The sequence below is a fragment of the Uranotaenia lowii genome, chromosome 3 (genome assembly GCF_029784155.1).
Source record: "Uranotaenia lowii strain MFRU-FL chromosome 3, ASM2978415v1, whole genome shotgun sequence".
Classification (NCBI taxonomy): Eukaryota; Metazoa; Arthropoda; class Insecta; order Diptera; family Culicidae; genus Uranotaenia; species Uranotaenia lowii.
This window is the reverse complement of record NC_073693.1, coordinates 343,099,074-343,121,118: the sequence shown is the minus strand read 5'-3', so window position 1 is coordinate 343,121,118 and position 22,045 is coordinate 343,099,074. Positions and strand designations below refer to the sequence as shown.

The 22,045-nt window shown below is 40.2% G+C and overlaps 3 protein-coding genes across 5 annotated transcripts; 2 read left to right on the top strand and 1 right to left on the bottom strand.

Annotated features, from left to right (window-relative positions):
* The first annotated feature begins 3,911 nt into the window (after positions 1-3,911).
* On the top strand, positions 3,912-6,095 carry LOC129754743 (tubulin-specific chaperone A-like). The gene is made up of 2 exons (XM_055750960.1): positions 3,912-4,263; positions 4,728-6,095. The coding sequence occupies exons 1-2, from the start codon at positions 4,055-4,057 to the stop codon at positions 4,852-4,854; spliced, it is 336 nt and encodes a 111-aa protein (XP_055606935.1). The 5' UTR covers positions 3,912-4,054; the 3' UTR covers positions 4,855-6,095.
* LOC129753905 (uncharacterized) lies at positions 4,986-6,038 on the top strand. Its single transcript, XM_055749755.1, has one exon. The coding sequence runs from the start codon at positions 4,986-4,988 to the stop codon at positions 6,036-6,038; it is 1,053 nt and encodes a 350-aa protein (XP_055605730.1).
* A 3,315-nt stretch (positions 6,096-9,410) lies between the features above and the next one.
* Positions 9,411-21,819, bottom strand: LOC129755493 (protein AF-9-like). 3 transcript variants are annotated; one of them, XM_055752013.1, is made up of 3 exons: positions 21,660-21,819; positions 14,123-14,369; positions 9,411-14,045 (listed from the first exon to the last, which is right to left on the bottom strand). In XM_055752013.1, exons 2-3 carry the CDS (start codon positions 14,301-14,303, stop codon positions 11,680-11,682), a joined length of 2,547 nt encoding a protein of 848 aa, XP_055607988.1. In that variant the 5' UTR covers positions 14,304-14,369; positions 21,660-21,819; the 3' UTR covers positions 9,411-11,679. The 3 variants fall into 3 exon arrangements, with proteins under 3 accessions (XP_055607988.1, XP_055607989.1, XP_055607990.1); XM_055752014.1 differs by lacking the exon at positions 21,660-21,819 and adding an exon at positions 19,329-19,513; XM_055752015.1 differs by lacking the exon at positions 21,660-21,819 and adding an exon at positions 19,150-19,286.
* Positions 21,820-22,045: the final 226 nt, after the last annotated feature.

Here is a 22,045-nt window from a genome sequence, read left to right as displayed (position 1 = left end):
CTTGATTCTTGCAGTACATTTCATGTGAACAAAGCACAAACCTATCTTGTTCCCCAGAAAAGTTATTCAATGTTTTATAAATTTTTTCTTTTCAAAATTCATTTTTTCAATTACATATATCATTTTTGACTGCTTGTTTGAAAGCTGTGTAACAGTAGGATGGAAATAAAAAATCTCAAAAAACTGCCTTGCATTCTGAGAGAATTTATTGACTAATAAAGCCTTAGCAAAAACATTTCAAGCAATTATTAACAGCTCTAGCAAGCAAAATCTGCCATTTTTGAATACTTTTCAATGGATTCAGATTTTTTCTTTTGAAATGGTTATAACTTTTTTCATGAAATTCTTAGCTGCTTGTCATGTAAGCAAAAAATGAAGCTTAGGAATAGTCAAAACTAAAAATTAAAGATCGACTTTTTTTCAAGCTTATTTGAATTTTCTGGATGATTTAATGTGCAAAAATTTCTTCTTCCATACAAATTTCCATACAAAATTGAAACGCGTTGCGCTAACTTAGGTATCAACCAAATCATCTAAAATTTTACACTGATGCTTGGTGACCCAAAAGGCAGCGAAAAAACATATGGGAGCAAAAAGTCATTTTTTGCAGCGGTTAACTGTACAGACTTCTGTACCATCGCTTATGCACGGATTTTATCACTTGCTATGAAAATAACAAAGAAACATTTCTGATGTTTCTGAGCCGTTTTGAAAATATCGCCTATCATATCAGAATGTCATTATTTGGTGACATTTATCACAATTATTAAACGTCAAGGAATGCATTGAATCAATAGATAAAAAACAAAACTGTCTGCAGATGGCGCTTTTGGGCTTAGCAGGATCGATTAGAGCATTGGAGCCAAGAATTTTTAATGGTAAAAAGTATTAAAACCGCACAAACAGAATTTAGAATCAACTTTTTTCACATTTACGATCACTATCGATGCTCCAAAGGCCCATTTTAATTAGTGTTTCGATATAACGTAACTTCGATATAAAGCAACGAAAAAAAAAATTTCGTTGCTTTATATCGAGGTATTACTGTATTCGTTTTTCCTTGATTATTTTCCAGTTTTTCTGCTGTAACTTTTTATTCCCTTTCTTCATATTTTTTTCCCTGTCATCCTTTCTCTCATCTTACTTTTCACTCATTATTCTTCTTCCTCCACATTCATTACTTTCGTTTCAAATCTCCATCATACGTAATCTAAATTAGTTCCACTATTTTTACATCTTCCCTTTTTCTTTCACAACTATTGTAGAATTCCATCCCATTATTTCTTATTTTGTTTTCAACTCCGTTTTTCCTTTTAGTTTTTTTTCTTTCCCTATACGCCGTTTCCCCATCATCCATTTGCAATTCTTAATTTTTTTTCACTGCACATTTTAGCGTTTTGTATCGCTCCTTTAATGGTATAGTCTCAAATTTTTATATTATTTTTTCTGGATATTATTGTCCGTCCCAGGTTTTTTTTTCATATCCAATCTTCCAATTCCAATTCATTTCCAATCTTTTTTGGGAAAAAAAACTTGATTCCCATTTTTCTTTTATTCATTATCCATTTCTCTATCCAGATTGCGATCTCGTTGAATGATTTTTTTTTGCCGTTTTAGAGCTTAAAATCAATTATTTTTCAAACATCAGCATTTTTTTCTCCCAATCTTTAACTATTACCAGAAAATTAAGGTTTAATTTCAACCTTCCCTTGCATGAATTTTATCCTTTACATCTCCAACTCTTATGAGTCGTTTCAAATAGAGAATTTCCAAAAAAAAAAATCCCCAACTCATACCCTTCATGCTGCCCCTCTCAGGGGTTTGCATCATATTATTAATATTCAGAATCAAGCACTGCCCCTCTCAGGGGTTTGTACTTCCAACTCCATCCATGTGACATGAATAATACTGCCTCTCTCAGAGGTTTGTATATTCTTCCAACAACAAGGGGCTGCCCCTCGCAGGGGTTTGCACCAGATATTCAAATTAAATAGTACTGCTCCTCCCAGAAGTTTGTACTTTATTTGAAACGAATTCAATGACACTGCCTCTCTCAGAGGTTTGTGTCGTCACTGAACGTGCTGCTCCCCGCAGGAGTTTGCAATTAAATAGTACTGCTCCTCTCAGGAGTTTGTACTTCCTTTGCCAGAGATTCAATGACACTGCCCCACTCAGGAGGGGTGTGTGTCTTCTTCAAACGTGCTGCTCCTCGCAGGAGTTTGCACCTTCACAACTATACCACATGCACTCTCCATTAATTACTTACAATAATCTGATTCGTTCGTCAGCCGCCATCTTGATGGTTACCAATTCCAACCGAACTTAATTATTCCACCATTTCACTCTTTCCAATGCAGAATAAAAATATCACGTCGCCGACCGAGCTTTCACCGTTTCCCAACAAAATCGCTACATCGAACCGACCTAGCCATTGTCGAAACCGACCTAAATTCCACGCGCTTGTTTTCAATTTCATCTCAAACGCCGCACTCTCAACCGATCCTTCCTTCGTGAAATTAGTTTGTTAACTGATCCTACTTTTCTACTTCACTTTCGACGCACTCTCTTTTCTTCAAACTCTACACACTTTATCCTCTCTCTCTCTCTATGAAAACCTTGCTCTATTGGGCTTGGGCCTGCTAAAAAGAATAAAGCTGGCTCTTTACTCTTAGGCTGATGTCATGCTGAAGCAACTAGCAACGCAACGCAACGCAACGTTCCAATAAGATTGCGTTGCATTGCATTGGTATGTCATGCTGGCGCGACCTGTCACTTTGAAATTCCCTTCAAATCATCACTTCTCTACATCTGATAATGCTTTGAATCGTCTCCTTTCTTTCCGGAGCCATCAAAAACTCATCAAATCACGACCCGGATTGCAAAAATGCCGAAATTTGAACCGACAAAATTCCTTGGTTTTTCTCCGGAACTAAGAATTCATGAAAATTTTCTCGCCGATTAAGATAGTTTTTAGTTTATTATCACAAGTTCGGACAGATCTTGGTACTATTGTGCTTAAAACCCGGAATCACTGCTTCAAATCGAGAAAAAACAATGTTCCTATTGGATTTCCTACTAGTCGCGCTACTGAACACATTGGCATCAGATTGGTCGCGCTACACAAAGCGACCAGTATGACAGGTCTGCGCGATTTCCATGGAGATCAAATGAGAGCTGGTTAGTCGTGTGAACGTTGCGTTGTAGGTCGCGTTGCTAGTTGCTTCAGCATGACATCAGCCTTACACAGATTTCCATAAGAATGACAGCTAATCGGAGTGAAATTGGAGTGAAGGCTACTCCTTTTTCTGTTTAACACATAGGAATTTGTATACCGGGACTGCCAGCGCGCCCATCCCCGATTACCTGGACGAGTGAGGGTTCTTCGTTTCGCCTATTGATAGTGGTGCCAATTTCTCATTTATTCTTATCTTTACTTATTTCCTACAGTCATAATACTATTGATTTTGTTTCAGATCGGCCCATAGAGCTTTGAGGTGTATTCCACGTCATCCTCCAGCCGGAAAAGCCGAACCTGACCGGATCAGTCGAACGGAGGAGTCCATGAATGTACGCAACGCAGGTGGATTCAGCGGCCATAGCAGCTCAGAAGAACGCCAAACCGAATTACCAGTCCCTATTTATCTCCAATAAATATCATTTTTGAAAGAATTTTGTATTTTTTTTAATGCTATTGAAACAATCAAACCAACCAGCATTTACCTTTTAAATCAGTAAATGGGAAAACGGTATTTTTTACTATTTTGCTAGGTGAATGCGAAAAAGGTAAAATTTACCTTTTTGCTAGGTAAATTGAAAAAAAGGTAAAATTTACCTCGAAAGAGGGGTGGAAAAAATTCACCTCGCAAAAAGGTAAATTTTACCTTTTTATTATTTTCCGTGTAGCGTTTTTGTGTATTTTCGATATGAGTCACTCGTTAACAGCGCTTTCAATCTTTCGGAAGTTCAACGGTAATTTTCAACAGGAGAATTAGTGCAAAAAGCTAGTTCCATTCTTCCCACAATCAACTGAATACGAACACCCTCCGGTTTTGCCATGTCCGATCCCCGACTGCGGCAGCTAACGATCAAAACCGGTGTCGTGAAGCGCCTCTCCAAGGAAAAAACCGTCTACGAGAAGGAAGTCATCACCCAGCAGAACCGTATCGACAAGCTGAAGGCCTCCGGTGCCGATGATCATGTCCTTCGGAAGCAGGAGGAGGTGCTGCAGGAATCGATGATGATGGTTCCGGACTGCCAGCGGAGGTAAGTTGGCCAATGGGAACAGATGGTATACTGGGCTAGATTTACTACGGTAGGGGATCTCGGAATATGCGTGGGTGGGCTTACCGGGGGTATCCTAACCTCACTTTCAAGGTTTGTTTATTTTTTGGACAGTGGTATAAAATGTAACGAAATCAATCAGCTCCGTAATTTTATTATGAAATAATAATTTCATATTTTTAAATAAAAGTCCTTATTTTCGGACAGCTTGCTTCAAAAACTTTACTTGTACGAATAGTAGGTAGGTCCAGCAAGATCCAGCTCGCCTTAAAGACTAAACTAAATTTAAAAAAAACTTTGCTGTCAATTGCAATTTTTTATATTTATTAAGCCGAACGTGTTAAAAGTTGCTTTATCAACTTTCCTATTTTTCTATTCATAATTTTAATGTATGGAACTGAGTTAATTAGACCATTTTTTATTTTTTCACTTCAACTTCTTTTCAGATTGGCTAAAGCTTTCGAGGAGCTTAGTGAGATGTTGAAGAACGAAGAAGAACTGAAAGAGACCGAACAGTATCTAGCAGCATCAAACGTTTTGGAGGATGCCAAAGTTAACCTACCTCAACATTAAACAAGATATTTTTGCCACGACATCAAAATTCCGCTTACCAAACTTTTTAACATTTAACATTTTAACCAAGAACATAGCTTTGTGAGTTCCTTAAGATTACTCAAGCACAAGTGCTCGACACGAATCAAGATATGCAGAACCTACCCTATTTCGACCCAAGAAGGCCTCCACCTTCACAACCTTTCCTCACAAACTTTCACTATAATTCGGATCTAGAATTTGTCGAACGTTTCCTCAAACACAGAACACCAACGCACCTAATACAGACTCCGCCAAAACTTTCGATAACTGACTTGAAGCAAACCCTGTCAAGTCTCGTAAAAGAAATCGACCATCTCAAGGAAAATAAAACCATCCTCGAACAAGCAATTCCATTCCTTCCTGATTCCGAGTGGAAAAAGGCGGTCGAAGAACAAACTCAAGTTGTCGCTTCCATCAACGATAAAATTACCCGTTTGAAAGATCCAAATCTATCAGGCGATCTCCAGCGAAAAATTAAAGCTCGTCTCAGAAAACGTCGTTGGCAGAAAAAACGTAATGCACAACTTAAAAAAGAAAAGTTAAGTCAATTGGAAAATCGTAAAAAGTTGCATAAAAAAATCGACAGCTGGCAGTGTGAACAGCAAAAACTCCTTGCTGAGCAACGCAAATCACAACAGGAACTAGAACAAGCCAGCCACGTGTTGGCCGATGTTCACAAACGGAAAGCTGCCTGCAAACGAAATTTAGCCAAATTCGAAAAACTTAAAATAGCTCGTCAACTGCGACAGGAGTACAATCGTCAGGAACCCAATCAGGACCCCATCTTTTCCGAACTCATCAAACTAACAGAAACTTGGGCCGCCAAGCTGGCCGATTGCATCAAGGAAGAAAAACAGCTTAAGGACACGTTGGCGCGACAATCGGCAGCCAACGCCCAGCGACGCACCGAAAATGAATGGAACCGGGTACTGTTCGGAGACACCATTCCCAGGAAATTTGACCATCCTTTGCTGAAAGCCGACCGAAGCCGGGAGGCACTGATCGAAACAAGACGGGCCTGGGATGCTTGCCTGGTGCATGACGATGATGCAGATGACGATGGCGACGGCAAGGTAAGTAGTAGCATTCCTTTGGGATGGGTTTTGCCCCCATCCGATCCATCGGTCGAGTGGGCCAAATATTTGTGGACGAAAATGTGTTGAGTTATTTCACGCAGGTTGCAGATTAACTTATATTATAAGACGCTTGTATGTATATTATTTATGCTGTATTTCTTTCGATGACCTTTTCCTGAACCTCAATATTATACCTTTACCTTTACCCTTTTTTTTATTTAATATTTTCAATTCTTTCTAACGGAATTCTTACAAAACCATATGAATAAAATTGCATTAACCCTTCGTTTCATAAAGTAACAAATTTGCAACAATTACTGTATGGAAAAATGGAAAAATCGTATTTTATTTTAATTTATTTTCTTGATGTACTCATCATTTCCAACTGTTTGAAACGATTTTTAAGGAAAAATAAAAAATCATGAAACGAAGGGTTAAACAATTTTCATTGTTTAACAATTGGTTCTATTATGGAATTCAGGCTTTGTCTTAATACTGCCGATTCAGCAATTCATCGTTTCTGAAACTCGGCCATCTATTTCAAAAGATTGTTCTGATGCAGGATTCCGTTCGTACTGCATTTAAATATCACGTTTGCTTAATTATCAGTATCGTCTGGTAACTTTTCCACGAAGTCGGCAAACATAACTCCATTGTGAGGCAGCCATGATTCTACCTCAACCGAAAGCACTGAATTCTTCCTAGAATGGCCGCAGCCCTTGACGTAGAAGATTTTTTTCCTGTTGGGTAGAGAAAGTCCACTGCTACCATTTAGTTGATCTATTGTGGTATTACCCCGCGTTACTATTTTTACTTTTCTATGCTACTTGACACCCCTGAACTATTGGTGGAAATTGCAGTTGTTTACCGGTAGCACTACGAGCACACACATAACTAGATAGTATCTCCAAGTGCAATCTATGTTCCCTTGAAAAGATCCATCCACATGCATGTGCTGCATAATTGAGGCGTACAATTCCAAGGTATACCTCCCCCAAGGTATATATAGGTGGGCCCGGACAAGTTGGCCGATTGCCTACACCGGTTGATAGTCCGGATCTGGGACATAGAACAGCTACCGGAGGAGTGGAAGGAGGGGGTAATATGCCCCATCTACAAGAAGGGCGACAAATTGGACTGTGAGAAATACCGAGCGATCACTGTCCTCAATGCCCCCTACAAAGTGTTGTCCCGAATCCTACTCCGCCGCCTAACGCCACAAGCAAACAGATTCGTGGGAAGTCATCAGGCCGGCCTCATGGAGGGACGGTCAACGACGGATCAGATATTCACATTACGGCAAATCCTCCAAAAATGCCGGGAACACCAAGTCCCCACGCACCATCTATTCATCGACTTTAAAGCCGCATACCGTAACGAGCTATGGAAAATCATGGACGAGAACGGCTTTTCCGGGAAGCTGATCAGACTGATCAAGGCGACGATGGATGGAAAGCAGTGCTGTGTGCGGATCTCGGGTGAGTTGTCGAGTTCATTCGAATCGCGCAGGGTGCTTCGACAAGGTGATGGTCTATCCTGCATGATGTTCAACGTGGCGCTAGAAGGTGTTATTCGACGAGCGGTGGGCGAAATGCGGGGCACGATTTTCAACAGATCCAGTCAACTTATTTGCTTTGCCGATGACATTGATATAGTCGGCAGATCATCTGGAGGTGGAGGAGATCTACCGCAAACTGAAACGCGAAGCAGGAAGGATTGGGTTGATGATTAATACGTCCAAGCGAAGTACATGCTGGCCTGCGGATCCGAGACCGACCGAACCCGCTTATCCAGTAATAACAAGGTCACGATCGACGGCGACGAGCTGGAGATAGTCGAAGACTTTGTCTTTCTCGGCTCACTGGTGACCGCAGACAATGACACCAGCCGTGAGATCCGGAGGCGAATTATCAGCGGAAGTCGTGCCTACTATGGACTCCACAAGCAACTGCGGTCGAGAAGACTTAGCCCTCGCACGAAGTGTAACCTATATATGACGCTCATTAGACCGGTTGTTCTCTACGGGCACGAGACATGGATATTGCTCGAAGAGGACCTGCGTACACTCGGAGTATTTGAGCGACGAGTGTTAAGAACCATCTTTGGCGGCGTACAGGAGAACGGAGTGTGGAGGCGAAGGATGAACCACGAGCTCGCGCGACTCTACGGCGAACCCAGTATCCAGAAGGTGGTGAAAGCTGGCCGGATACGCTGGGCGGAACATGTTGCGAGAATGCCAGACGACTGTCCTGCAAAACAGGTGTTCGCTACGAATCCGGTAGGAACAAGACGAGCGGGGGCGCAACGAGTGAGGTAGTTAGACCAAGTAGAGCGTGATCTGGCGAACGTGGGGTGCCCAAGGAATTGGAGAACGGTTGCCATGGACCGAGTGAATTTTAGGAATTATGTTCGTCAAGTTATGTCGTGAGACGGAATACTATGTAAATAAATAAAATAAAAATAATAAATAAATACCCGGGTACATTAACTAATGCTAAAACCGCCAACCTTCATCATACTATGTTTGCCAGGTTATGTCACGACCGGGATTCGATCTCATGAACGTTGGCTTAGAAGACAAGCATGCTATCCTCTAGGTCACGATCTGCTGGCGGCGTAGAGGATAGCCTTCAAGTCTTCTAAGTCAACGGTCAACGGCAGTAGATTGTAACTCGGTTTCGGTTTGGTAGACGCGATTTTCAAAAAAAGCTTCCGATTATCCTGCATAGAATGTTGGGAACACGCATCCTGCGAGGCGCATCGGCAACAGCTTCCCAACTAGCGTTACTGAAGGCTTTTTAAATATCGATCGTGACAATGGCGCAATGACGAACACCTTTCCTCTTCTTGTGATGTGCGCGTTTTACGTACTCCGTCACCATTCGGAAGGCGTCCATTGCGGATCTTTCTTTCCGGAAACCGAACTGTCTGTTTGACAGTTCACTTTCACCCTCTGTGCAGATAGTTAGTCTGTTGAAGGTTATCCTTTCTAGTAGTTTACCTAGGGTATCCAATAGCATATAGATCTGTACGATGACGGAGGCCGGTTTCGGTAGTAACACCAGCTTCGTAGTTTTCCACAGGTTGGAGAAAGATCCTTTGTATAGACACTTTTGTAATACTACTCTGAAAGTACCTGGAATGGTCTGTACCGCCACCTTCACCACTGTATTCGGGATTCCTACCGAGCCTGGGGCCGCTGCCTTTGTGCGGGCAAAAAATATCGTCAGTCAGGGGTCGATTAATTCTACAGTCTATCGATCCAGTTGAGATCTCACCCATTACGATGTGAAAACGTAGCTATGATAAATAACATACATTCTTGTCTCACTGTACCGGGATAGGATCGGATGATTTGGACTTGCTTCTGTGAGACTCACCTTTGTCTTTGTCGAGAATTTGATGAAGATATACCTACTATCTGGATGTTTTTCATATTAAAAGAAACACTACACGGAATATATTTTATTAGCAGTTTATTTGTTCTTCATTAACATTGTCGTATTATTCGTGAAAAGATTTACAGTCCAAAGACGCCTAAATCAATTAATGACGCGCAAAAACTTATCGAGAAATCAGGGACAAAGAAGTGTGTAGTATTTCTTGTTTCAGTTTTTGTTTTAATCCAATTTAGTTCAGAGGTAAGACCACCAAGGTTTATTCCACATAATTCAACGAACGAATCTACACCCAACACATTGAACTTGTCCTATGATGCGCTCTTAATGGTACATCGACGAGGGATCGAATTAATGCTTTCAGCTAAATGGCTCTACTACATGTGTGCTCATTTATTGTTGTTTGGTTGAGTTGTGTTTAAAAAAATCTGTATTTCGCGGTAAATAGTTCTTTTTTCGCTGAGGGAAGAGATTTTGTTTTTTATTTGTGTTGTTCAGCCAATGGTTGTAATTTGTGAATTCTTATGGCTAGAGTTTCCAATGTTCTATTGTTTGTTCTGATTTTTGGTTGTTTCTCACCAGTTATATATAAGGGTAATAAAATTCTTGGTTGTTGTAGCACACATACATACTTACTAGTAGCAATCACACGACTTCTTGATGTTTCACTTCTGTTGAGGATGGTGTGTGTTTGTTTATGCGGGTTTTTTGTAGGTAATTAGTAACAATTCTACTTCTGACTTAAAACTAAATATATACCATATATAATATAGTAACCAACAAATATACAAATATTGCGTGACGTCGATCAGTATCTTCGAATCTGGTTTACTGTATGTTAATGTTGCACGAACATTTACACAATGACAAGTGTAGCTTTTGTTTTTTTATTTGTTTTTTGTTTTGCTGTAAAATAGATTTACCAGCGTTTTATGTATACTTTTGTATTATTTGTGTTTAATGGTTTTGACTCAGTTAGACTTAGCTGTATTTGGGAATATTACCACTTTTTTTTATTCTATAGCTGTAACATTTTCATGAGAGTTGAGACCAATTCGTAGCAAACAGGATTTAATGCCCTTTGCAGGAAATGATAATGCAATAGAAGATCATTTGAAGCTTGAGGTGTCCATCGCCTGAATTATCACGCATCCGATGTGTAATAACAAGTTCAAATTAAGACAAAAAATCTTGAACTACTGCTAGGCAAATCTTCAATACCAGTTGAGCCAAAAAAATTAATTCAACCGAACTTTTTTCTTCATGAAACGCATGTATCAAGAAATTTAGTAGGTCAAGAAATTTAGCAGGTTTTTTTTTCTCAAAAATTCAGTGGTTATCGAAATGACGGTACAGTTAATTTATTTCTGAAAACAAACAATAAAACAACAAAGGTCGGGTCGAATTATTTTGACAAAAAAAAAAATAGTTTGTCGAAATCACTGGATAAGGTGATAAAGGTTAAAAAATTTCAACTAGGCCAATTAATTTTCGTCGCAAGATGTATTTCAATGTTTTTTGTGCCAAATGAATGCTTAAGCAAACTTTTTGTTTAATGTGATTAGTTCGGTTTAGCTTGAATATTTACAGCGAACCTATTTTCAATTTAGGCTTCATCGACTGAGTGTGATGGCGATTGTTATCCTTGTCCAAAACGTTTGCTGCAAAAAGGACAGTTTTACGTACAATGGCAGCAACACCTTTGAAAAGCGTGGACAACGCCACGATGTCAATGTTATCTTTTCAAAATATACTCGGGATACGTAACCTTTGTTTTTTTTTATATGTTCGATCTTCTAAGGGTTGGGGTAGTATAAGGTACATCCAGTTGGATTTTCAAATACACACACACTCACTAAACTAACACACCAGTCTTTGAGTGTACGTCCTTGTCCATATCTCAATTTTGTGTATTAAATATTACTTTGTACAATCTGTTCTAAAACTTTCCACATAATACATGCTACACCTGTAATGAGTAGAACGTTTCTTTATCTTTTCTTTCGCGATAGTAGTATGTGTACGTCACTACGAAATTGCGAAGAACTTCTCAGTGCTGGAGAACTGTGCCAACTAACAGTTGCTACGGGTTTCTTTAATTCAAGAATGCTTAACCAATAGAGTAATTAAGCGGATAAGTAAGAGGAAATAAATAAAATATAAAAATTATTCACAGTGAGTTACAAAACCACGGAGTATCATAATAAAACGGAAGAGGAAAATAAAGACCGATTAGTACAGACTAGGAGTAAACTTTTAAAACTTTCAAATTCCTAATTCAATAGGGAATCATGTTGGTTTCCCAACTACTCAGAAAACCCATTTTACTGTCAAGAGGAACATGATGTAGCGAAAAACTCCTGCAGCCGCTGTACCGTGTGCCGATCGAGAGCGCACAGATCAAAGTCGAAGGTGGCGCTGGTGATTTCGTAACACCCGGTAGCGGCAATCATCTCCACTACCCGTTGCAGCTCGTTGTTGTCCTGCAGGGTCATGATTTTGTGCTGGAGATCTTTGAGTTCAGACATGTAATCACCGGACAGGTTGGTCATGGTAGCCGCACTTGAGCTACTGTTCTGTTGTTGCTGCTGCGGCCCTTGTGGTTGTGGAGGTGGTGGTAATGAAGCGGTCGTGTTGTTGTTATAGTACGATGAACTCGTTCCGGTGTCCTCCGGCGGAGGCATTTTCGAGTTGTTATTGTTGTTGTTCGCTGGCACAGGAGATTCGTCCCGTTTGTAGGTGTCTTCTCGTTTGGGTTTTTTCATAGGAGGTTCCATTTGCGTTGCTGGTGGAGGTGACGGCGGCGAGGGGCTCCTCTGTTGTGCAGTAGACACAGCAGTTTTCTTATCTTTCGCCTTGTCGTTTGACTCTGGATCTTTGTTTTTACGTTTCCGCTTTTTGCTTTCCTCTTTGCCACCATCGACAGTAGTTGCTTTGGATTTATCTTTTTTATTTTTGTGATGACTTTTTTCTGTTTTAGCCGTTTCCGCAGAGACTGGCGGGGGTTGAGGTTCAGGAACATGCCTTTGCTCTGGCTGTCGACTTTGTTGGGCTGTTGCGGCTGAGGGCGGACGTGTTACCAAGAGATCTGAAATGCTACTGTTTGAGTTTTCTGAATCTTTGTCGTTGATTATGGACGGCGGACTGTCCACTTCAGAGTCGCTGCTGTTGTCTCCGATGAGTTCCAAGGGAGATGGTTTTGGAGGTGCAGCACTTTGAGTTTCCCTCTCATTTGATTGCGTTGATTTTGCCGGATCGGTCAATTTTGCTGGTTTGATAGGTGACACCGTTTCTGGTTCCCGAACTATGGGTGGTGTCTGGAAAGTGGATTTACTACTGGAGGATTTTTCTTTATCCTTCTTTTCTTTCTTGTCTTTGCTACTGGATGATCGATCTTTTTCCTTATCTTTAGACTTATCTTTTTTCTTGTGTTTATGTTTACGTTCTTCTTTATCTTTTTCTTTGACATCTGATTTTTCAACTCGCTTAGCGGCTTCCGAGACATTCTGGGGTTGCCCGGTGGGATGCTGCCCAGAGGGAACGGCCATACCAGATGGCTCTATTGATTTCGGCTGCTCCTTCACGATTTCCTTTTCTTTTCCATAGAGTTTCGACTCTATTTTAGCCATATCCAATTTGCTCGGTTTTATCAAATCCGATTTGGGCTTATCTAAACTTGGAGCAGTGCTCGTAATCTTTTCGTGATCCTTTTCTTTCTTCTGATCACGATCCTTCTTCTCACTACGTTCCTTGTCTTTGTCGTAGCTTTTCTTCTCTTTTTTATCTTTCTTTTTCTCCTTATCGCCACCGCTGTGCTTGCTGGTGCTTTTTTCTTCTGCTTTGGAACTGCTGTTGGCAGCCGGTGGCACAAATGTTGGTGCGACAGCTGGTGATAAATGTCGTTTCGTCGAAGGACTATTCGCCGACACTGGTGGTGGAATAATAGCCGCATTGTTTCGCTTCGGACTCGACGGTCGTTTCTGAAACGTTGCAGATGAACTTGAGCTTGAAGTTTTCTCCTTCACCTTGTCTCTTTCCTTCGAATGACTTTTGTCTTTCTTTTCCTTGCTATGCTTATCCTCACTAGACGACTTTTTAGAATCCTTTTCCTTATTGGGACTCGAATGTTTATGTTTCGAAGACTTGTCCTTTTCGCTCTTGTCTTTATCTTTGGACGAAGAACTAGAAGTGGACCGGTCTCCTTTCTGCGTTGCCTGCTGGCTTTTGCTACTTCCACTGCCGCCTCCACTTGGCGGAATTTTGCTGGATGACGAGGAATTTTGCTTCGGGTCTGGAGAAACTTTATTACTACCTTTGGTAATCGGTGTACCGAACAAATTTGCGAACGTATTCTGCACTTTAGAATCATCGCCTGAGCCTTTCTTATATTTCTTATCTTGTGAAGAACCACTCTTGTCAACCGCTCCGCTGTTACTGTGTCGGTTTTTATAATCTCCAGATGAGGATGCACTGCCCAGTAGAACTCCTCCACCTTTGAGTAATTTCCTCTTGAAATCATCAGACGGATTGCTGACTACGTAATGTTCCGTTTGAGCCTTGTACTGGGTCAAGTCCAAATCATAGCTGTACACCTTCTTCTTGGGATCGTCTCCCTTGTTCTTGAAGTAAATGTCGACAGGAAGAATAAAACCTGCGTAGCCTTGCTCTTTTACAACGTACGGCGGCTCTTTCAGAACTGTAAGCAATTTAAAGAAACAGAAAAACATAAAAATGAGATTCATAACCTCTTAAAAAAGGTTTTTTTTTACAAACCTCGTTTTGGTTTCGGAAACGAATCATGTAGATTGAATACGACCTTATCCACGTAGTGACTGATGTCGGCTCCGTCCACGCCCCGCACGAACATCTCCCAATCATGGGTGTAGCCTTCGGAAGTCGGTCGCGCCTTCATGTTAGCTGCATGGCCTATTTCGAACGAAATACGCACTGCCATGGCGATGCCCCGAATGTTGCGCACACCTGTTAAAGTTACGGGCTAGTTGGATTTCTCACTGGTTATCTGCAAAATTTACGATTAAAATATTTAGAATTTAAGAATCAGGAATTTAATCACGCTTGGTAATATGTATTTTTCTTAAAGTGCTATTTGAGTGGCAATCTTAATAGCTATGCGATATCGTAATGAACTATGAATTAAATATAAACGCTTTTCCCATGTACTCGGTAGGTATAGGAATCGATTAGCAACAAGCTTCTTTAAACAGGTACGTAAAACGAATATGCAAACAAGTTTCCGTTGGAGTTACCTGTGCAGGTTCAACTAAAACATCCGTTGCCTTTTTTGTTCTGATGATATTTTTTGATCAATTTTTTTGCGAAAGATAGATCAACCACTGACCATACTGACTGGACACTCGATTTTGTCTTCTGGATAATTTTTCCAACGGTACGCAATGTCGATTCCAGAATGCGAATCGATCGATTTGAAGAAATGCTATCCCAGTTAGGAAATGCCACCCAACTTTAAAAATAAAACACGCAATTTCTACGATAAAATCGGGCTAAACAGGACAATTTTTCCTACAGGGCATTTTTTGTCAAATTTTTCAGGTTCGCCACCTGCCGACGATATTGCGAACCTACTAAATCAGACAAAAAAAATTAGACAGAAATTGAATTTTTGTTCTAAGTGTCAAGTCAGTGTGGTCAGTGATCGTAAGATACTAATTTCAAAACACAGATTGATCATTTATTCCATTTTTTTCTTTTCTTTATTGCTTTTGTCAGACATATTTTGACTGATTTGTGGATGAAAAGATATTGTTCTCATGAATCGTCCAAAATTCTATAGAAATCGCATTTCAAGGTTTATGCCTGAAATATTGTACTTCGCGTAGCTTTTGATCCCATTGATAGAACTTATCAAAAACTTCAGACATGCTAACTTTATATTTCAACAATCGCTCTGCAAAGTTTCAATAAAAAGCGTAGCGTAGTTTCTGAGATATCGCAGTTTGAATGGTAAAATTCCTAAAAGTTCGATTTCCGTAGAATTACTGTATCTTAGGATGGCCACACAAATTTTAGAAAGCTCAAGTTTTGCAATAGAATAGTTCATCTATCTTACGCAGAAAATTTGATCAAAACATATCATCAGAGTGAAAGTTCAAAGCCGTAGTGACAGTGCGCGTGCTTCCAATTTCTATACAATAGGTCGATTCACGCACTGCCTGGCTTCACTGTTTTTGACATTTCGCGATTCCTGTTTTGATTCCTTATTTTCCAATTCTACACGCTGAAGAAGCAAAGCAAACATTTGGGTCCTCATTTTATTCTCATTCACACGTTTTTAGCAATAGTTCTTGCCCAACAAACATTTTTTGCTGAACAACCGCTGAAACATTTGGGTCCTCATTTTATTCTCATTCACACGTTTTTAGCAATAGTTCTTGCCCAACAAACATTTTTTGCTGAACAACCGCTGAAACCGCTGTTTAGTTCTAATTTTAAATCAGCTATCTTGCTGAAAGAAGGCAACCCAAATTCAGAGAGAAGCTGCTGTTCAGCCCTTAAACATCGAGATCTGGAGAAATTAATTAGCGAAGATGACATGAAACGTCAATTGACGGAGCAACAACAAAAAAACAAAAAGAATGTTGACCGATGTATGTCCGGTGTTTGCCAGCTACTTTTCCCCTCCCGTGTTATTTTTTCTTCATTTGAACTTGTCTCGAACTTTGAACCTACGACTTGTTGGTCTCATGCCGCAGAAGGCAGAACCAACCATGCATTCTGCGAAGGAACAGAAAAGTGTCGCTCTTAAGCGACCAAAATATTTCTCAACCAAGGTCAATTTCATATGAAGAAATTGAAATTGCTACGAGTATAAAATGTAAATTTCCCGGCAAGGTCATTTTATCATGCGAAATGAGAAATTTCGAATCATTAGACGATTCAAAAGATAATTATTTTGATTCGTCACGACATGAATAACAAAAAGTTTGATATTGTTGAAAGATGCTTTCGAAGCTACCCTTGTACAGCTGACGGCTGTCAAATTTGAAGGTGTCAAAAATGGTTGGACAAAGGCTGAACGAGTTAGTCTTTAGCCAATTTTCCCCTACTTTCCATTAGCTGAAATAAAACTTCCTTATACGCTGAAACAGCGCTGAAATATTTCTTTCTTCAGCCAGAAAGCTGAAACAGCAATCAGCACCTCAAAACAGCATACGATCAGAGAACTGGCGTTTTTAATCAGCAAAAATGTTTGTTGGGTGGTTCAGTTTTGGGATAAAAAAAATTGAAAAGAAAATTAGATGTTTGAAGTATAAAATAATGAAAAATTAATCATTTGTTTGTAAATCCAGCTGGAATAAATGTACTTAAACTTTAAAGTTAAACCACAAACTGGACACTCGATTTCGATTTTTGGAGCTGCTCGAAAATTAACGAGAATGTCGATACCAGTAAAATTTGCAGGCTCGAATTGCTGCCGCGCAATGTCGACGATAGGAGGATTCTAGCCAAAAACAGAGAGCAATTTTGTTTTAAGTCTCGTTTCAATGTTATTAGTGGTTTAACTATCTGACGTTATTTTTTTTCCTCGAATATCGTAAAAATTATGATAGTTCAGCCCTTTCTTTCGGAATGTTCACCGGAGAATTTTCCTATATTGGATTCTTCTGTCCCTGAATAGTGTTGTCGTAATTGTTTGCAGCTTCCGGTCAAAATAACACAAGAAATTTCCGGACAATCGATTCGGCACATTCGAATTCTTTAGAAGTTTCCACATTTGGACATTCGATGAAACTTTTTTTTTCAAGTGGAGGCGCTTTCCCAGAATATTCAATGCAAAGTGGGTCCAAAACGAATGTGTTGGAAAGGGGTTTTAAAACATGTTAAAACATTTTAATAAACAAACCTCCTTTTCGAAATTTTCAAGTTTCTGTTCATTCCCGGAGAGATAACCATTAAAAACCAAAAAATGCGCTAAATTTATTTCACAAAATGAGACTTAGTTTTTTGCTATACTCAAATTGAGTTTTAAGTTAAATTTCTTGACCGTGCAGTTACACGAAAAATTTCGCCGCACCCCATTTCTAGTTTGTAAAATTTTGTAAACAGGACGTGCGAACTGTCACCACAAAAGGGAACATACGTCATCGCGAATCGACCCATTATGAACGGTACTGCATGTTAGGATTTTACTTAAATAGTAACTATTACGCCACTGAAACCTGCATTTTAAATATAAACGTCCCAGAACGTTTGGAAAGGAAAACGAGTTTCCTTCAGACTTAGCAAGTTCATCAGTTACCATCATCGCAGAGGAGGGAGGCAGTGCAGAAACTTGCGGTTAGCAAGTGAACCAACCAACCCAGAAAGTCCGTTAACCGAAGAAGCCAACCTGCGCTAAGAATCGGTAACGTAGAGGCCGCGAGATGCTCCATCCAGATCAACCAAAAGATGCAACTGGAATCCGAGGCCGGTCTCTCGATGCAGCCCCGAGCCAAGCTGCGGTTAGATTGATCATTGGTATTCGAAACCAGGATTGGTCAGTGCAGAAGTCGATCGATCCAGTTGCCAGGAGTTGGAGCTACATTCATGAGCTCGCTTTCAATCGCTGAAAGGCCATTCTGGCACTTTGGGGAAGGTTGTTTGGGCAAAGGTCAGTTGTCAGCCTCACCTCATTGCGGACACCAGAACCAAGCTGGACGTCGATTACTACCGAGGAGTTTGGGAAGAGAAGCTCAGAGTACAGCATTCAGCTACGCCGCGGTTAACATGCTTCTTCTCATTTCCGATGGCTGGAACAAATTGATGGTGTTGCGGGCAGTCGACGAAGCTTTTCAACATTCTCAATCTGCGAATCCGTGATGCCAGGTTAAAGTTTGATGTTTTGTAGTGAGGAGAAAATGTATGGCCGTTCCCAACTAATCTAAACTCTACTATGGAGCACATGGTGCCATAGTGTTTGCTTAAAAACTGTTGAAACCAACGATTGGGCAATTCGCGCATTGACGATCGTTGATGGAACTAGCAATCGCTAGTGTAGACTGTAGCTATGTTAAGACCTCCAGAAAAGGGGTAGGCTTTAAACTGGTTTAATAAGATGAATAAACCCTAGAGGCCTCAAATCCAAAATAAAACAACAACGCTTGATAGTGGCACGTATCTAAACAAATGGTAAACTTGTGTAAAGATTATTTATAGACATGTTAAAAAACCATGTTCGGTATAAATTTATGTATCAAGCAGTGCGTGCGTGAGGCGCCGCATTTGCTTTTAAAATGATATTTGAAAAAAAAAAATCATCATATTATTCACCGATACGTGAGAATATATTTATTACTTCACGAACTAATTTTTTGTAGAAGTATCTATAATAGTAATCTTCACCTACATTTCAAAAAAGCATAACAATGGATTTATATTTTTTCGCTCTAGACATGAATTAATCATGACCTGCATGTTGATGCCTTGTAATCTAAATATTAAATGATTCCGGACAAGCGCGAACACAACGAGCAACAAGTACCTGCGAATCCATTAGTGCCATTGGATTTAATGCCTCCGAAAGCCTTCACCTTGCAATTATCATATCATCGGCGTGCTGGCTAGCGACGACAGCTTTTGCGTATGTAAATAAATAACGTCACACGCAAATGCTTAGCTATTCGATACAGCACTCAAAGCAACAAAACAAAACAGACAGAAAGGGATGAATCCAACAAACGATCTGTTGAGTGCACCGGAGAAGTATTTACGAAGTTGATCGACATATTAGGGGTGCTAGCAGCTTTGTTAAATATCATTATAGACTATCAACCCCGACTTACTGGCACTTGTGATGATGGAGTTATACTTCTGCCAAGATTGAGCACATACCACACTGACAATAATTGAAAAGCTACCTTCTTTGTGGATCATAAATCGATAAACTGTGCTCTTCCCGCTTCGGAAACGCAAAAACAACACCACTTTCGACACATATTCCTAAACGAATGCTAGCTCTTACCTCTGCGATGCAACGCAAATTAGGCGAAACTTTCCAAAGTAGCCACCATATTGCACTAGAATTATCGACTCGAAAAGGTGATTTTCGACTGGAAAAAGCTTTTTCTTGTCTCTCTCTCTATTCACTCCCCAATTTAGTTCAGCGGAAGGAAAAGAGCCTCGTCTTCACCCAATCTGTGTTCCACAGAAGCGACAGAAATGGAGACGGATCACGAGTGTTTTTCCTTTTTGCTTGCTTGCTGCTACTGATGGTAGGGTAGGTAGTAAAGCTCTTTGCTGTGCCGTTGTGGTTGGTACGAGGGGAGCACCCTTTGACAGAGTGTGCTCTTCTCTAAACTAGCCTGTGGTCGCATATATGGCAAATCTGGAATCGAACCAGGTAATTCAGTTTTTTGATTTTAATGTATTTAACCTGTGGTTTGTCATTTGAGAGTTTGTTTTCAGTAGTCACTGAACAATCAGACTGATATTTGTCTTAGATAATTTGGCTTTTAAAAATCAACTACGAATATTCAAGCATGCCACATGTAGTTGGATAATATTATGTGGTTGATTGATACTAATAACCATATCAGCAACTTAAATGCCCTAAGGATTGTTTTTATTCTTCATCATGCTCAACAATCAAAACAAACATATAATTTCGAAACATTGTAAGTCTTATTCCCATCAATGGTGAATGGGACAGTTGTGCGATAGTTTCCGGGCTCAGGCTAAATATTGAAACCGCGCCGCACAAGCTTGCCTTCTGGCCGGATTGAATGTGTGCTGTTCGGTCGGTGTCACTGCGCGTAAAGCATGTGTCTTCTCGTCTCTTCTTTTGCATGCACCCCTGCCGGATGTCTTCATTTTTTCCATGCACCTTATGGATTGCATACACGATTGAAATGTTGGGAAAAAGAAACATCAGCAAGGCTTATAACGCCGCTAACTTTGAAGCATCTCCTCCCTCCAACATAGTTGGTGGTAGTTGGTCAAACATCCAAAACGTGTATGGAGTCCCATCATGAAGCAACATAGAAAACACGACTCCGGCACCCTTGGGATGGATTTTGCGTTATTTGTGCATCATCGTTTCGATGTGAATGTGTTGAAAAGCATTAGAGAGAAGACTTTGTGTGTTTTATACGATGTAGAAAAAACGGCTCATAAAAGATGTGTTCCTGGAGCCGCAAATACACCTCGAGACATTCTTCATGCTGGTGGGGTACTATGGCGCTTTTATGTTCCTAAATTGGCTCTGTGATTTTGCTTGGCTATATTATTGTTTGGGGAATTCCTTAACATGGCGAACTTAAAGCTTATGTTGTGCAACATTGAATGAGGCAAAACTTTAATACTTAACAATTTTTTCGCTCTTATTTTTCGTTTTTGGTTCAGAGAAAACTTTGAAGAATCCTGTTAATAAGCCTTTTTCCCATAACAAAGGGGGTTGTCTAAATAATGAATATGTTGAACAAATAAATACTATTTGCTAATGTTTTGAGACACATACATTTTGAGCACACACATTGTCTAAGACACCTTTTCTTATTCTTGAAATAAATCCTAATTAAAAGACGCATTTAATTCAACATAAATAAGTAACGAATAATTCTTTAGAAAAACCATTAATTTAATTAATTTTAAGACATCTAGTTGATTATGTAATTTGAGTAACAGCTAATTACGTTTAACCGGACAGCGTCTACTATTCCGATTAAATTATTTTTATAGGAACATTTTAACATGTTTAATTGGCCGCATTACTTATACGGTTAAATTCAGCAGAAAATGTTCTATCAAAGTATAAAAGCTTTACCATAAATTTTTGATCATTAAACATGTATACGCTCATTATCTGGCCGCATATTTGCCTAGTTATCGTCAACCGCAAAATGAAAATAAACAACGCTGCACACATGCACAGCGCCGTGCGGCCTCCTTTTTCTCTACTGCACACATACAACCCTCTGTTCTACGCGGTTTAGCAAATAAATACCACCCCTTTCTCCAGCGCGCGCGTTCGTTTCATTCATGCTTTCCGCTTGCCGTTCCGATCAACCCACTTACACTAAACACACATGTACACTTCTGTACGCCTCCAACGCCACTGGTTGTGTTGTTTACTTTTCCGCGCATCACCCCCCCACATACAACCAGCAAGTGTGCGTAACCAAACGTCACAACTGAGTGCATGGATCACTCACCGACGCCAACCCCCGCCCGCTTCCCGCATGAGAGATGAAAAAGATTCGATCCGACTTTCTTCGAACCAGCCTCCCGAAAAGTGTTACCCACTTCAACCAGAGGATGATCGGACAAAATTTACTTCACTTTTTTCGCTGCTTACCGTTTACAATCGAAGAATTCCACTTAGCTATTGCCGAGATTACACCACTGGCCACCTAATGAGATGGTTTTTTGCAAGTTTAGCACTGTGTTTTCACGCTTTCATTGATTGAATCTGGAACGATCCGCGGACCAGCTACATTTTTCACTCGCACTCCCGAAAGAACCCGAACCCGACAGTTATGCGCACACTCATAAATTCGGGAGAACTCAACTTCGCAGTGCTGCAAGCTGAAGCCCAAGGTTCGTATATCTAGCGTAACATTTCAAAAGGGCGAAGCTGCCAAATATAAACAAATCGAGTTAACGGTCATTCCGGATGTACGCGGATGCACTTTACCTAACTAACGCGGTTTCATCTTAAAAACACTTAAAACTTTCCTTCGT